This window comes from Ochotona princeps, chromosome 3 (assembly GCF_030435755.1).
Source record: "Ochotona princeps isolate mOchPri1 chromosome 3, mOchPri1.hap1, whole genome shotgun sequence".
Lineage (NCBI taxonomy): Eukaryota > Metazoa > Chordata > Mammalia > Lagomorpha > Ochotonidae > Ochotona > Ochotona princeps.
In genome coordinates this window covers 99,427,170-99,444,773 of record NC_080834.1, presented here as the reverse complement: position 1 = coordinate 99,444,773, position 17,604 = coordinate 99,427,170, and the positions used below count along the sequence as shown (strand labels likewise).

At 44.6% G+C, this 17,604-nt stretch overlaps 1 protein-coding gene across 1 annotated transcript in view; it reads right to left on the bottom strand.

Annotated features, from left to right (window-relative positions):
- Positions 1 to 1,455: 1,455 nt before the first annotated feature.
- The window catches only part of MASP1 (MBL associated serine protease 1), a 76,260-nt gene continuing 60,111 nt past the window's right edge, over positions 1,456 to 17,604 (bottom strand). Inside the window, exons 11-16 of the mRNA XM_004577773.4 lie at positions 10,793 to 10,930; positions 7,715 to 7,828; positions 6,185 to 6,370; positions 4,210 to 4,277; positions 2,151 to 2,250; positions 1,456 to 1,768 (exon numbers count right to left, since the gene is read on the bottom strand). Coding sequence (XP_004577830.1) covers positions 1,578 to 1,768; positions 2,151 to 2,250; positions 4,210 to 4,277; positions 6,185 to 6,370; positions 7,715 to 7,828; positions 10,793 to 10,930 — 797 coding nt within the window. The 3' untranslated portion in view covers positions 1,456 to 1,577. The remainder of the gene's footprint in view (positions 1,769 to 2,150; positions 2,251 to 4,209; positions 4,278 to 6,184; positions 6,371 to 7,714; positions 7,829 to 10,792; positions 10,931 to 17,604) is intronic.

Below are 17,604 nucleotides of genomic sequence, written 5' to 3'. Positions count from 1 at the left end.
CAATTGCAAATGTTTGCATCACAATTATTTGGCATTGGAAACAGAGCTCCAGCTTGATTGCTGAGTGTCTGTTGAATCTGGACCACATGGACATCCTCCCTTTCCTGGTCTACAGCAAAGCACAGAGAGGTAGATGGACTAGATGACAAATTACTGCAGGCAGGCTTTGGATGACCTGAGTGGCTAGTCTAGAGCTTCCTGCCTATAGGTTCGTTTTCCTTCTGCATTATCTTCTTTCAGTGAGAGACCCAGGAAACTTCAGCAGCTGAAAGTTGTATCAAGACCTAAAGCCCTTCATAAAGATCAAATCTGATGGAACTCAAGGCACTTGGGGTCCTGCCCATTTAAGATCTTCTATCTTGCCGCTCTGGAGGGGAAGCTTCCTGAGATGGGAGGTAACTCTTGGATGAAAGAAGCATTCTGCTTGGGAAACATTCATGATCTTGCATGGTTATGAAGATCAGAGTTATTGGCTGCCTGGAGTTAATCATAGATGTAAGGAGGCAGAGTCCCAGTCCCCGAAGTGCAGTCTGCCAGGACCTACCTGTGCACCTTAGGTTCTCCAAAAAGAAGGCTGTGTCCCAGGGCAGGTATTTTGCTTAGGAGCAAGGAAGATCCCCTGGTTGGCCCTTCTGTTGGGCTGTGTCCCAGGAGACCAGGTATACCAGGTTTCATGGCTGGAATCAGTGCTGAGGGGCAGCTGCAACATTGTGACTGCATTGAATCTCTTTGAACCTAACAAAATGTTTGCCTTGTGATGACTTCTCTTTGGAGAGAAGATGGGCTCATTGTGCCATGAGTCAGAGCTGTGAAAGCTGCAGGATGAGTCTAGGGAGACAGGGGGCACAGTTGTTTCTGGAACTAGGTGTCCAACTTCCCAAGTTACCTTTCCTGCTGTTCTCCATCCCCTGTTTCCTTCAGGCACTCTTGCAATTTGGTATCTGATTCATGTTCCTAACTGTGCTGCTATGGGAGAAGCCAAGGACTAAGAACATTCTCTTCTTTACTGAGACGAGCAAGGATTGGACTCAGCCAAACTGCATAGTGACCAAGATGTCCAGAGCATGTGGGGAGAACAAAGCTGAAGGGAAAGAAGTATCACCAAGTTACCCTAAGGACCAGGCAGGACTTTACAAGAGAACTTCTGCCTGTTCATAGACACATTCCACTGCTGCTAAGTCACATTTATGGAACACTCCATTTATTCTATGCACTGTATGAGTGTTCTGCATGTATTGATTAATTTAGTCCTCATCAGACTTCTGGGAGGTAGGCAAAGGGTGGCATTTCCCCCTTATAGACAAATGGAGAAACTGAGATTCAAAGAGGTGAGGTCACTTAGGTCGCTGTGTAAACCTAGTAGGCACTAGAGCATATGTTCAGCCTTGGGGTCTAACTACTGTATTTTCCTGCCTCTTTAAAGAGCAAGAGAAGGGGGCAGAGGTGTTCCCTTTATTGCCCAGTACTGGGTGGGTTGAAGGGAAGAGGAGAACATGAAGGGCACAGAAAGAATGGTCACTTGCATCAGGAAGTTATCCTCTGCTGTTGAACAGCCACATCTGGTGGTGTGGGCCTGATCAGTTTCTCATGCGTGTGACCTTCTGGATCCAGTCCTTGTTGTGGTAGATGTAGGAATATACTCCATAACGATCCTTCTTCCCACAGCCCTCACCCCAGGACACCGTGCCCACCAGGTACCACTGGCCTTTTTCTTTATCCAAGGTCACCATGGGGCCTCCAGAGTCACCTGTACAGGCATCCTTTCCCCCTAGATTAAAAAGAGAGATAGATATCAACATTAAATGACCCCTTCGCCAATCCAGCACAAATGTAAGAGACTCATTCCACCCACATCAGACTTGTAGTAAAGAGATGTAGGCACTAGAGGGCACACAGATCATTTGCCACAACTCGGTTCCTCAGCGCCCCAAAGCAACTTGAGAAAGTTCTGCTTCAGGACCTCTTCTATTTTAGGGATAAATGGGGTCTGGAAATGCAAGGATGGGAATCCATTAACAGTCCTCTTCATGACCTTTCTTGGTCTGTCTTCCTCCTCATCTCCATGCCAATCAACCCTCCATTGCTGACCCTACCAGGTATGGCTGGTGTGGTGTGTCAGTGTGTCCCACCCTTGCAACCCATGAACTCACCTTCCTTCTCCCCTGCACAGATCATGTCCCTGGTCACCTTCTTATTTATCTGGGCATAGGCCTCCTGGCAGATGTGGTGGTTGACGATCGGGATTTCAATCTGGAATATAGGGAAGTAATGGTCCCTGTGCTTGGCTGAACATCCCCTGTTGCTCTAGTGGTCCTGAAGCTGATTCTCCTTGCCCCACACTTAGCTGGGGTCTTTCTTACCTTTGATTTGGTCCTAGCAACTGCCCTAGGATACAGATGAAGGCACTATTCTGTAGAAGACCTAGCACAGTCTCAAAGTCTCCACTGTGAATGTGCAGTGTGACCCTAGACAAACGATTTGTTCTCACTGGGCCTCTGTGCCCTCATCTATAAATGGAGATGCCAGTCCTTGCCTAGAATTTGTGGTATTTCCAATATAACAATATACAGGAAACCAAGGCTCTGTGTTTGTTTCCCCAACCCCGATTGAGAGGTCCTGATGCTGTGGGATGAAGGTCTGCAGCTGACTACTCAATTTTCAGCACTGTGAGATTCTGTTTCCTTATGAAGCATGGTAAGTATACAATTTGACATTGTAGTCACATGCAGTTGTGCCCAAAAGGAATGAACAGCAAGTGTTATAAATGTAACACACTGTGTGAAAACCGGTACCTGGGGGCTCTCTGTGTCTGCTTTGCAGCAAGCTTTCACTTGTGTGTTCCCGTTTACTAGAGTATGAGTGAGGCACTGGCTCCATATTCTGGTCCATTTCTGTCTTACATTGTTTGCAGAATAGCCAGTACTCAGGAGCTTTTATAAATTTAGGCAATAAATTGTTCCATATAAGTAAGGTTGTGTGAGTGTTAGTGGCCTTGATTCAGCATGAAGGTAAATGCTTGGAGAAGGTGTCTGTAATAAAAAGAGGACATATACATGTTTCATTCAGCCCAACCAATGGTGACTGGGGCCTTGTACCCTGGATTCCAACTTCTTCTGGCTCTTGTTGGGGGGGAACCAGGGCCATTCTGATCCTCCTTGGGCTATGACCTTCCCTTGTTGAGTGTGGAGTGGAAGCCAGGCCAGGCTGGGCAGGAGGAGATGACTTCAGCAAACCATTGAGCGACAACCAACCTCTTCTTACTGTTCAGATATCATTCAAGTATTACTGCCTTTGGGAAACCCTCTAGAACCCAGAAGACAAGACCAAGTTTCCTGACACAGTCTTGAGCATCCCACACTTCTGTTTCATCTCCTTTGTTACACTCATCACTAAATTCCACTTGTCCCACTGATTTCAAGTCCAAGCAGGCCAAGCATCTAATCTATCCTCCTACTCTCTCTACATACCCAGCAACTAGTGCAGTGTCTGGTACATGGAGACACCAAGCAAACACCTGAAGTTCAGGAAGGAATGGTGAGTGGCTATGGCAAGAATGGAATTTTAGGGCATATTAAGATAACATGTGTTGAAGGATTTAGAAACTAGCAGCATCACAGAAACAGGTGGCATGAGAACCAGGCAGCTGTCTGGGGACATTGAGTGTTGTCCCAACTTTGCAGCTGAAGCTCATATACCATGATCTAGATAGGCAAAAGGAATTTTTTCAGGTCATCTAGAGTAGATTGGCAGGGGCCAGGACATAGAGTCATGCCTCTGTATGCCGAGGTCAGTGTCTTTTTCTGAAACAATAGGAATGCGAACTTCTAAATGCAATAGTCAAGTTCATTCCTGCTGGGACTGTGGTTCTCAAGAGATTGACCCATTCTTGGATAGTTTGGTCAACACATGAATCATGAGCCTTTTGGGAGTCCAAAACTGCTGTTTCCTGGGATAATTTTCATGAGTGTAGGCTCTAATGAGCTACCAGGAATATTGAGTGGACGTGTGGAACAAGCAAATCAAATTTTCTGGGATTCAAAGGCCAGTTACACTTTGAGGGTGAGTCTAAATCCCAGGGTCTCCCTTGTCACCCCTCCCTTCCATTGGCCAATTCTCCAAGTTCTTAACGGGACGGGACGTTGTGGAGCAGGAATGCCCAATGTTAAGGCTTAAATGTCACTTTTCTATAGGGAAGAATTTGAACTTCACCTCCATTAGGGTCTCCGGGAACCTTTGCAAGAACTGCTTCCCCCAGCCACTGACGAGGACCATGTCTCCTGGAGGACAAAAGACACTGTGAGGATGGAGAGGCTGCCGGAGGGACCTTCAGAAAAATGCAGCTGGCAGCATCTGCGTCCTCTTCCTGTGGAGGGAGTGCCAAATTTCCCCCCAGAGAAAGGATGTAAAGTGGGCAGGAAGATGGGAAAGGCTGCTGGGCTGGTGGCATCCTAGAACAGAATGGAGAGGGGCTGGCTTCCATAGCGTATGATCTGCATTGTTTCTTTTGTTGCCTGTTCTCTTCCACACACAGCTTAGCATGGCATATGGGCTGCATGAGAGTCATGAGCTCACCATCCTGTTCACTGCTGTATTTTTATGCCTGCAAAGTAGTAGTTATAGTGGGGTCTCAACGAATAACTGCAAATAAATAAAGGGCCCAGACATGTCAAAAACTGTTGTGAGCCAGTCTTTACCTCTCTCCTTAATTGTAAAGCTCACTTTCCCTGTCTACAAAATTGAACAGAACAGATTGGTCTTGGTATTCTCTAATATTCCTTCCAGTTCTGGCCCTCCAGAAATTTATGAAGTTGGCAAATATAGGGACAATATGGGAATACATGGAGGGCTGATAGAGCAATTATTTTCTTAGCTGAAAAACCAGTATGGATCCTGAAAACAGCATTGGATTTCAAATCAGAAAACTTGATCTCTATCCTTAGATCTGTTTCCTATAAGCTCTATCTTGAGTCACTTGCGTTACTGAGCCTTGGTTTGCTCATCTTTAACATAAGACTAGAGTGCTACTTGCAAGACTTTCTTGAGTAGTTAGTAAGCTAATCAATGTGATGCACATAGCATGCAGTGAGTGAGTCAGAGCAGCTCTCTCTGTGCCTTTCCCATTGGCTCACTTCTCCTGGACACTTCTCAGATTCCAGCCCAGCCAACTTGCCTTTTCCTTAAATACATACATAAAGGAAGTGAACTATGAATTTAGAATTCAGAAGAAGCCAACTCCTATCAAATGAGCTTTTTTTTGCTGAATACATTTCAATATACAAGAGTATGCCATAATGTTTAGGGGAAAAAGGATTGAAAAGGAAATACACAATTTTCTCGAACTTTTGGAAAGCCTCTTGCATTATCCCATTTAAATATCACAAGGGATAACATCCCCATGGGAAAGTATTTCCAGTTTTGAGATAAATGATGCAAGTGTAAAGATATTCAACGACTTCCTCAAGATCACCCAAATAGGAAATCACGGCAGTGAGATTTGCACCTGTGCTGCTTACGAAGCTATTACTCCTCAGCTTCAGCCTCAGCCTTCTGCTCTGCTTTGGGACCCTGGGAATGAGACTCTGAAGTGAAAGTTCTGCTCTATTCATTGGTTTCCTGACAACAGAGGGCGTTTTCAGGAAGAACTGGAGACTTGCTGTTGACCTCACCCCTACAGAGATTTCTCACGCTAGGAGGGGCAGCTAACTGCAAATATTTTTGTTAGTACCTCAACCTGCTTTGTAGAAACCTACATCTGGCTCCAAAGGGCCTTTTTTCCCCAAGCTTCTTGCTTCTGTAGCTCCTGCCCCCTACTTTTGCTGCTTGAGACCTAGAGATAACGCTTTCTTCCTGAAGGTATTATCTTTGTTGTCTCAGCTTTCCCCTTTAACTTGCCCAGTTCTTCAGCACCCTCTATTCGATTCTCTTAGTAACCAAGCTGATTCTTGCTTTGTTTCGTGGACTCTTAGGCCTGCCTGTTTGCCACATGCCTGCCACTGTTTTTCCCACCTGGGAACCAGTTCCAGCTTAGCAGTTGCAGGCAGGCAGCTGGGGGAAATCATGAAGATGCTGTCAGCTGACCCATTTGGCATCCAAGGTTTCCCATTGCTGGAGAAGACCCCCTGCTGATGCACCAGCTGCTCTGCAGAGGCAAGATCTGGGGAGGGTAAGGGAGAGGGGGAGGTACCTTCCTGCTGGGGCTCCTCAGGCAGACAGATGGGCATCACAAAGTCATTCAGCGACGGGCTCTCCAGTAGCTCCACTAGGGCCACATCATTCTCAAACGTGTTGGGTTTATACTGGGGATGGAGGATGATGCGTTTGACCTTGAGTTGCTGTTCGTTTTCATCTGACCGGAGCCTCCAGTGCTTGCCTGGGCAAGGAGAAGGCACACATGGCATCAGGCCCTACTTTGCTGTTTATTAGTGCCTGATTCTCTCCAGCCTGGGTGTGTTCCCTCAACCCTCTCATTATCCTTTGCCCAGATCTTCCCAGCCATTCCATCTAACCTACCACTCCCCACATATTCTCACAGATTCCCAGATGCTCTTCCTTTTGTTTTTAAATTTCATTTTGTCAGAAAGGTGGAGTTATAGAAAGAGGGGGAGAGATGAGAGAAACACAAAAAGAGGTCTTCTATGCACTGGTTAATTCCCCAAATGGCTGTAAGGGCTGAGACTAGAACCAGGCTACAGCCAGGAAACAATAGCTTCATCTGGCTCTCTCACATTAGTGCAAGGGCTTAAGTACTTACACTATCTCCTACTGCTTTCCTGGGCACATTAGCAGGAAGCATAATGAGAAGTGGAACTGGCATCAATATGGAATGCAGGTGCTATAGGCAGTGGCTTAACTTGCACTGTTAGTTACTGTTCTTCATGAGCTGATCCCATCATCTTAGAATAATCGTTCTTATGCATGTTGCTGCATACCTCATTCATATTGTCCCCATTCAGTGCTAGGTCCCTTCCATGATGGCTCTCAAATGAAATCTTTCCCTGTGAATTCCTATGGTGCTTTCCCCATCCCTTTCTCTCTATGTAATGTAACGAAAGAGACAGAGAGAAACTCAGTTTCTATCTGTTAATTCCCTCTTCAAGTAGCCACAACAGCCAGAGCTCAGCCAGGCCGAAGTCAGGAGCCTGGGTATCGCAGGCCTCTTATGTGGGTGGCAGGGGCCCACTTGGGTCATATTCTGCTACTTTCCTTTGCTTGTTTCTTTTGGACCTTCCTGCTTTACATATGAAATGCAATACTTAGATCTCATTTCTTTGTGAGACTACAAGCTCCTTGCAGGAGGAAACTACGACTTCGTTGTACTGTGTCCTTTGGTCTTTGCACAGTATCAGTGACTAAATAACGTGTTGCATTGAGCTGAATCAGCTGTGATCTTGACTTTATAAAGGGGCGGGGGAGGTCTGAGAGGTACATGAGCGATTTGTTAGGAACCATAAATTCAGAGGGCCTGAAAGGACTATGGAAATGATCTAGACTAGGCCCCTTACTTTGCCCTTGTGGAAACTGAAACCTAGATTTCAGTGACTTGTTCACAGTCCTATTACCAGAGGCTTGCATTTGACTCTGGATTCCTGAATCTTCCGCCCAGGTGTCCTGCTCTGATAAGTGGGTGAGTGAACAAGTGAGTGAGCAGACATGCCTTGGGAATGGCAGTTTAGAATCACCACTGTCCTCAGGAATTAGCATACCCTTCACTCACCCATGATGATTTTGAAGTCTGAAGGGCTGATCAGATCTGTGTTGTGCAAGGTTGGGTCATCTGGATCAAGTGACTGGTGGAGGCAGTGAGCGGCTGTCACAATCCAGCTGGAGCCTGGAGAACAGAGTGTATGTGTATACTGCCTTGCCTTACTCTTTTTCTATCCTGCCTCCAGCTCAGGATCTCCCAACTGGTCCAAGATGCTGCAAGTGGTCATTGCATTTCATGGCTCAAGTCTGACACTTAAGTGACTCTAATCAGAAGATAAGCAGTATAATTCCCCATCCAATCCTGACTGAAGGTTTGAAAGAGGGTCTCAGGGCTCGTTGAAGCCAAGGGTGCTGCAGGCCTGGCTAGTGTGGTCCCTGGGCCAGTTGCATCAGCATCACCCAGGAGCATCTTGGAAAAGCAGACTATTAGGCCCCACTTCAGCCCCACTAGACCAGAATGCACACTTTCATAGTTTTCCCAAGTAGTCCACATGACCATCAAAGCTTGAGATGTCCTGAACAACATGATCAGTAGTGAGTTGCACTGGTTGTACCTTGGAAATCCCTGGACGATTGAAAAAAAAAAAAAGAAGAAGAAGGAAAACAAGAAGAAGAAATCAGAGTGCATGCCTGCCTGTATTTGCGGGGCCCAAGTGCCAGTGTGCTCTGAATATTGTCCCAGGTTGCTCTGCTGCCAGGAGTAATGGGAACCACCTCTTATTTATAGAGGTGACCCCTAAGGCCTGGAGAAAAGCAGGCAGAACCAGAGTTCTCTAGTAGGTTAGAGAAAGGGCAAGGGCAGACCCCAGGCTTCCTGTTGGTGTGCACAGTGCATGATTGTGTCTCTGCTGCCTTCTGCCCTTGACCAGGAAGTTTTCTGCTTTGTGTTTCATAGATGGTCAGGCTTTTTGTTCATCCCTTGGGAGAGTGACAGACAAGACCATAAGTAGCTGAGCCCACAGTTATACCTAAGACTAACCTAGAAGAAAAGGAGACTCTAGGTTCTGAGAGGTGCTGGTGTGGGCCATCAGGTCCTAGTTGAGAGTCAAGGACATGGGTGCTTTTCTGGAGCAAGTTGCCAGGATCCTTGGTCCTTTAAGAACTGTGTACTCTGGCCCCCAGATTCTAGAGAGTTCCATGGCTACTCTTGCCCATTGAGACATTTTGATCTCTGGCCAGGGTATGATCTTTCAGCCAGATGTTTCCAGGTGGATCAGGTGGGCTCAAGCACCCAGGATAGGAGACTGGCTCAGGGCAGAGCTCTGGGCTGTCTAGATAAGCCCTGGGGTGTACAATGGTTAGTCCTGAGATGTAGCTTCTGTCCCAGCTCTGTCCAGCCCATGTCTCACCTTCCTCTGTTCTTCAGCCTCCTTCCTAGCTCACTTTCCTCTGCTTCTCAACCCTTTGACTGAATCACAGAAGGAAAGAGATTGTAGGTCAAGAGAACTGTGGGGAAGGTCTGCATTTGCGGGGCCCAAGTGCCAGTGTGCTCTGAAGGGAGATTGTAGCTTGACTGAGGGCAGAAAGATGAACTTTAAACATCTGTCAAACCTAGTCCAAATCTAAGCCACAGTGAACAAACAGGAAATAAATAAAGATGCATGTAGAAATTTCTAGAATTTAACAAACTCAAGGTTTGAGGAAAATAGGGTTCTTACAGTGCTAGGCACAGACCCACATGTTTCCCAGGGTCTTAGCAGCATCATGAGCATCTGGAGAAGCAGTGGTCTCTGCTTGGCTCTGGCTGCATTTTCCTCCTTTTCTCTGAAGCTGCCCTCTGATTTCTCCCTCCCTCCTGCCTGAGCCTCTCTTCTCTCTCTAAGGCATCTCTTACCAGCTTTTCTCTACCTGTTACATTATTCTCTTTTGTTTTGTTCTCTTTCTTCAATAATTTAGAAGCTGCTGTCATTTTCTGGATCTCTCAGGTTGTTCACTGTCTTTCTTTAGGTCCTCTCTCTTGCTATGTGCCCAGCTCTGTCTCTGTCCATGAACCCTTGTTGATTGCTCTGCCCCTTCTCTTTCTTAGTCCTTTCTCTGCCCTCTGTACCCTGCACCTCCCTCAGCCTTATCTGGCTACCCATATCTTCCTCTCACTACTCCTGGCATCTTTGGGAGGCCCTATCGAGTGAGAGCACTCTTCTGTGTACTTGTGGCCATAGCAGGATCAGTTCTTCATGGGCTGGGGTTTCATGTATCCCAATAGCCCTTTCACATATTCCTGGTTGCTGCCTCTCCAAGATGCTGTCCACACTGACTGATCTGGAGGAGAATGAGGCTGAGAGAGAGGTGTGTCTAATGGCCTAGGAGCTGCCCACTTGGAGGTGAAGCCACCCAGGACTTTTCTTATGAAGGGCTCAGGTCTAGACCTGGCCTTAGCTCATCCAAGTCAGAACGTTGGAGGGATATCTATCTAACCCCCCATGTTTGTTCCCACTGCAATCAAAAGCAGAGATTCCCTCACTTTCGAATCTGCCTCCTTATTTTCGTTCTCCTGCCCTGTTTTCATTTTGCAGCTAATGGCTTCTCTCCCCCACTCTTATAATAACCACCTCATTGAATTACTTCCTTAAATTTGTTTAAGCTCTGGAAAGAACTTTCCAGTAGGTGTTTATAAACCCACCATAGCATTGAGGTTGAGACCCAAATTCCTAAGAAGGACCTTGAAAGCCTTATCAACCTGCTTTTCCTTGCTTTCCTGGGACAAGATTTCCTGGTTCTCACAATGCTTGGGCACGCTGTTTCAGGGATCAGTTTTCTTGGATCTCACAGTCCTCAGACACACTGCTTCAGGGCCACATGTCAGTGCCCTGTGCTGTCATTCAGGTGGGAGAATCTACCCCCTCTGACGTAGTCCTTTTCTGTGCCAACACTGCCTAGGATTCAGAGTGTGTGGCCCGAGCAGCATCACATGTCTCTTGCTTCCAGCTAAGACTGCTTTCTCTCTCATAGTACTCTCATTGTCAGATCCTATGACGGACAGTGATTTTTAATGAAGAAACCTGGGTCACTCCCCAGGAAGAGTGTTGTGTCCCTTAACTCCCAATCCAACCCCAGCTTGGATTTCCCAACCCATCCCCCTTCTCCTTACCTAGCAGGGAGCCCACACAGAAGGGCTGCTCATTCACATGTGACAGCATGGCGACCCAGGGTGTTGTACCCTTCTGAGCTGGGCGTCCATTAAAGATCCTGGCCATCAGTGTCCGGGAGAACTTGGGAAGACCACACACTGTAGCCAAGGGAGGGAGGGAGAGATCACACACCTGGCTCCTTGCCAGGTTTCCAGTTTATTACCCATCACACTGGTAAGAACATCTGTGATGTTTCATCTCCCAGCGTCCATTGCCCTTTCTAGTAAGTGATATGACATGAATCGGCAGGCAGCTAGTTAGGCCTAGATGATCTGGAATTCTTGCCAGCTTAGCAGTATAATGAGATCTCTTTGCCCATAAATCTAAAACACCCATCTTTCTAGGACCAGGAAGGTGACGCCATCATGATGACCACATGAATATTAAACTCCACATGGAGGTGCCATAAAATAGCCCACTCTATTTGTTTGTTCATTTAAGCTTCCTTAACCCCAGTCCCATAAAGGAGGCTGTGAATGTAGGAGAGCCCTGCTTTTCCCCCAATCATGACTGGTGGTGATATCCAGGCAGTCTCTCTCTTTCTTAGTATTTAAGCAACCCTTGGTTCACTCACAAGGGGATATTTCTCCTTATTTTACAGCCCACCATAATCTGTGAATATCTAGTCACTCTCATTTTTTAATAAATACTGTTCTGTGGGGGGCTGACACAAATGGTTCAGCTGGTTAATTTTTTGCCTACAAGTGCCAGTACCCCTTTTGTGTGGTCTTTCATGTCCTAGCTGCTCTACTTCCAATCTGACTCTCTTATGAACTGGAAAAGCAATAGAGGATGATCCAAGTTCTTGGGAGGCTGCATCAGCATGAGAGGGCCAGAAGCTCCCAATTTCTGGCTTTGGATTGGCTTTGCTCTGGCCATGTGCTCTGCCTCTGCTTAGAATTCTTATCTCTGTAGGAGATAAGAACCTGGGTTACTAACAATACCTGCTGGAGTGGATGTGAGGAGAAAGGCACCCTCCTTCACTGCTGGTGGGAGTGTGGGCTAGTACAACCACTGTGGAAATCAGTATGGAGAATGCTTGGAAAATTGCAAATAAATCTGCCATATGACCCAGCTATCCCGCTCCTAGGAATATACCCAAAAGAAGTGAAATCTGCATGTGAGAAGGGAATCTGTAATCCTATATTTGCGGCAGCACAATCTACAATAGCAAAGACATGGAAACAATCTAGATGTGCGTCCAAGGAAGAGTGGTTAAAGAAACTGTGGTACATCTACTCCATGGAATATTATTCAGCTATTAAGAAGAATGAAATAATTCTATTTAAAACCAGGTGGTCCCAACTAGAAACCATTATGCTCAGTGAAATGAATCAATCACAAAAGAACAAATACCATGTATTTTCTCTTATATAAGGAAGCCAACATGGAAAATATAACTCTAATAATTTAATCCATACTGTTTTTTGATTGTTTGCTTTTTTGGCTGTATCCCATGTGTTTTGATGTTTTTTTATTTCAGTTTAGTTCATTCCAAATAATCTCTTTTCTCTAGTCGAATTCATCACAGACTCATGAATTATACGATGGCATCATTTTTCCCAAGAGACTTCTGTGTTCCCTTTTTGTCACTCATGTGTTGGTTACTGAGTGGCACTTTTTTTTTCATGTTACTGTGATTTGTTTTTGATGTTGTTGTTGCTGTTGTTGTTGTGGCTGTTCTAATGCATACCAGTTGTTTACCTTGTTTCATGACTTCTCACTTATGGTAATGTATACTGATGGAGTACTTGGGTCTATCATATACAGACCTGGGGGTATAATGGAACATGCATTTCTGCATCCAGATGTAAGATGGATTCCCAATGAAACTGTTGGACATGTGTAGACAATGGGATGCTGGACTGTCTGGCATTGTCTGTACCAACAATGTCAGGGTACACTTAAATAAGAGACTGAAAGAATTATGATTCCTTATGAAGGACTACAGTATTGCACCAAAATGGGAAAAATCTGATGGGGGTTGGGAGTTTGGGGGGAATCCCAGTCTACACAAAATTGTACCTAATTCAAAATAAAAATATATTAAATAAAAAAGAAATTAGTGCAAGAACTATTCTAAAAAGCTATCGTCACTGCAAAGATGAAAGGCAACTTTGATGATCAAGGTGAAGCCAATAAAAAAAAAATCCTGAAAAAAAGTTAAGGTGCCAGGTCCCCATCAATAGCACCTTAATTTTGCCTTAGTGTCTACAGTTATTTTCCTATAGTTAGTCTATGCAGGCCAAGCTGACCTGACCTCACCTCTTGTTTCAAGGCTAGGAATGTGTTTCAGTGGTAGGAATGTTCACAGCAGTGGCTCAGAGTTGGGAATGTGACCTTAGTTAGCCCAGTGAGAATGTGCTTGGGAATTTGCTAAACATAATGGAGAAAGTGAAAGTCGCTCTGCTGGGTTGATAAGCTATTGACTGCAACCTCAGATCTGGCGGGTAGTTTACAGCGGGTCCACTGAGGAGGACGATACTAACCTAGAGAATGTGGAACCCGAGATGACAGCAAAAGCAAGACATTATGTCCTGATATTTCAGACCTTTGATATAACCTTACCAGAAGCCCTTTGATAAAGTCTTTTTAGTTATGCTCCTGAAGCTGTGCATGTTGAGTTTCTGCTACTTGCAAATGAAAGCATTTTGACCAACTAAGATTCTTCAGGTTCTATCTAGAAATCTTTTCTTTGTCGAGAAGCCTTCCCTTGAATTCTGTGGGACTGAAAACCCACACAGCTGACCATCAGTCCACTGCTTCCCATGGACTTGGGGTAGCAGGTGGAGACACATCACAAGGGAATAATCCAAGCAAATCACTCATTACATTCTTCTCGGGATGTGTTTGTGGCCTGAGCAGGATTACATGTCTCCTGGTTTCAGTTAAGAGCACTTCTTACTTCATGCTACTTTCAGTCCTATATCCCACAATAAACCGCAATTTTCAATGAAGAAACCTGGGTCAGTTCCCAGGAAGAGTGTTGTGTAACTTAGCTCCCATTCCACCCCCAGCTTGGATCCCCTAGTCCATCTACCTTCTCATTACATAGTGAAAGAACCCAAGACTTACAAAAGAAACCTGGCTTACTGAATTTATCCCATAAGTTAGTGGTGGCAAAGAGTATTAGGTTGCTTCTCTTAATTTCCAGCTCTGGAGGCTTTTCCTGCTCAGGCCAGCACCACTGATTCTTAAGTCAGTGCCAGAGAATGGTGCAATCGTTCTCTGAACTCCTGGATCCGGGCAATCACCTGCCACTTTAGTGAGTATCATCAGACTGGAGCAAATCACAGACAAACACGCTGCAACCTTGCTGACTTCTTCATAATCTCCCTGCCTCTTTCCACTTGCCCTCAGCCAGTTGCTAAAACTAATGTGCTACCTCTGTTCCCAGTAAGTAGATGCTCAGAGCCCATTGGGAGGGAATTTGCAAGACCATTCTCTTCACCATCTCCTCCTGCTATATGTATACATTCTTCTCTTCAGAACTGATTGTATGCTCTGGATTGTTTCACTTTTAAACTCTTGACCTTGGAACTTTTTCATCCCTCTCCTGTATTTTCCTTCTATGCCTCTAAAACAAAGCTGAGCCTTCTTATCCTAACCATAAGTTTCCATTTCCCTGCTTTCCACTCACTCCACAGTCTCCCCTTCTCCAAAGGGGAGCAGACATTGAGTTTTCATATTTTCTCACCTTTAGAGGTGAATTTGGAAGAAGGAAGTGTCAGACAATGAATAAAATTGGAAATATAGCAGGCATTGGTTTATTTAGTAGACCTACAATTTAACATGAAAATAGAATGGGCCTGGGGCTATAAGTGGAACTTCGATAGTAATATTTACATATCAAGGGAGATGCTATTTTTGAAGTTCTGTCTGATGCATTTTTTTTTCATCAGACAGGAATGTTCTTTACTTTGGAGCTCTGCAACCATTGAAGGTGGAACATCTATTATTTTAGGTGAAAGAAAAGCAGATTTGACTTTTGAAAGAACAAAGCAGAAACCAAGGTATGGAAATTCAGGTTTTCATTTGAAGAGCTGGGAACTAGTAAAAGAATAGAAGTTTGTAGGTATCCAGGAATGAAAACTTGCATAACTGGGCGTATAATATTGTTACTATAAACCATGGAGCAGGAAGGATGCAAGGACTGTGTCTTGCCTCCTGGGAAATAAATAGAAGCCCTTCTCAGGCAGAATGAGAAGGCTAGAGGTAGAGGCAGGAGTGTAATGAGAGAGAGAGAGAGAGAGAGAGAGAGAGAGAGAGAGCGAGCAGATAACTTATATCTGCTGTTTGTGTTTCGCTTTTGGAGTGGCCACAACAGTCAGGACTGGGTCATGTCAAAACTGGGAGTTGGGAACTCAATTTGGATTTCTTATGCAAATAGCCTGGACCCACTACTGAGCCTGCACCTACTGCTTTCCAGAGTGTGAAATAGCAGGAAGCTGGATTGAGGAGTGGAGCCAGGACTCAGATTCAAGCACTCCTCATAAAGGGGTGTGTTTGTCCTGAGTGGCAATGTCTCACTCCTATGCCAAATACTCAACTCCTACAGACTTTTAAATTGTAATGGATAAGTATGTCAAAGTTGTACCTATGTATGGAGTAGTATGTGCACAATCTCCCATCAGGGATAATAATTCTATCTTTTGAAATACTTAGTATTTCTTTATAGCAAAGACTTCTAAAGTCCTACCTTCTAGTTTATTTTGCATTTAAAGAGAAGTATGTGGTACTAGTGTCACTCTACTGTACAATGGAACTCAGAACTTCTTACTTGCTACTCATTGGTAAGCCTTTTCCCATTCCCTCTCCCTACCCTTCTCTGTGTCATAGTACTTTCACCTTCTATGAAGATTATGAGATCAACACTTTAAAGACTCCACGTGAGTGAGGTTGTAGGATGCATGTCTTACTATGCTTGGTTTATTTCACTTAACGTAGTGGCCTTCAGTTTCATCTATGTTCTTGCTAGATTTTGACCTGTGGAATGGGTGAATAATGTTCCTGTGCCCCACTTTCTTTATCTACTTAGCAGTGGTGGGAAACTACTTCGGCTGTTTTGGCATCTTGGCTGTTGTAAGCAATGCTGCAATATACTGGAAGGGCAGAGATCTCTTTCACAGATTAATGTTATTTTGCATAAATACTCAGTAGTGGGATGGCTAGGTCGCATGGCAATTCTAGTTTGAGATTTTCAAGTAACTTCTGCTTTCACAGTATCTGCTAGTTTTCATTCTCACTAGAAGTTTGCAAGAGCTCCCTTTTCTCCATATCTCAGCAACACCTGCTATTTCTTGTATTTTGATAATAGTCTATGCAAATTTAGTGAGATGATATCTCATTCTAATTTTCAGTTGTATTTCCCTGATAACTAGTATTTTTTTTTTCTGGACCTGTTAGACATTTGTTTGTTTTCCTTTGTGAAGTATGTTTAGATCTATTACCTTTTAAAAAAAGATTTATTTATTTTTATTGGAAAGGAAGATTTACAGAGAGAAGGAGAGACAGAAAGATCTTTCACCCACTGGTTCACTCCCTTTAATGGCCATAATGGCTGGTGCTGAGCCGATCTGAGTCTAGGAGCCAGGAACTTCTTCTGTATCTCCTGCGTGGGTGGAGATCCCAAGGACTTGGGCCAGCCTCTGTTGCTTTCTCAGGCCACAAGCAGGGAGCTAGATGGAAAGTAGAGTCACTAGGGCAAGAACCAGCACTCATATGGGATCCTGGCACTTGGATGTAGAAGATTTACCTATTGAGCCATTGCACCAGGCCCTCGATTATCCATTTTTTTCTATTACACTTTTTTAAGGTGGATTTTTTGATATTCAGTGGTTTGAGTTCCATATATTTTCTGAATCTTACCTCCTGTCAGATGTGTAACTTACAATTTTCTGTAGGCTATCATTTTACAATCTTGATGGCTTCAGTTTGGTGACATTTCATCTGTCTATATTTGTTTCTGCTTCCTGTGCTTTTGGGTTGAATAAAAAAAAAAATCTTCCTCGCCTGTTTCAATGGCCTAAGTGTGCCATCTATGTTTTCTTCTAGTAGTGTCACATTTTCAGGCCCTAAATCTAGTTCTTTGATCTATTTAGTACTTAAATCTAGTTTAAGGCCCTAAATCTAGTTCTTTGATCCATTTAGTGCTTATTTTGGACATGATGAGAGGTATGGATATGCTTTCGTTTTTCTGCATTTGGGTATTAAATTTTCCTAGCACCATTTATTGAAAAAACATTTGCCAGTGCATGTCCTTAGCACTTTTGTCAAAGACTTAGCTATAAATGCATGACTTAACACTTAGAATCTTTATTATGACCTCTGGTTCATTTATCTATTTATGCCAGTGTCACATTTCTTTTTTTTATAGGTTTATTATTTATTTTTTATTGAAAAGGCAGATATACAGAGGAGGAGAGACAGAGAGGAAGATCCTCCGTCCGATGGTCCACTCTCCAAGTGACTGCAACGGCCGGAGCTGAGCCAATCCAAAGCCAGGAGCCAGGAGCTCCTCCGGGTCTCCCACGCAGGTGCAGGGTCCCAAGGCTTTGGACCATCCTCAACTGCTTTCCCAGGTCACAAGCAGGGAGCTGGATGGGAAGTGGAGCTGCCAGGACCAGAACCAGCATCCATGTGGGATCCCGGTATGCGTAAGGTGAGGACCCTAACCACTAAACCATTGCGCTGGGCCCCACATTTCTTAATTTGCTGTAATTTGATGATACATTGTAAAGCTGGGTAGCATAATACCTCCTGCTTTATTCTT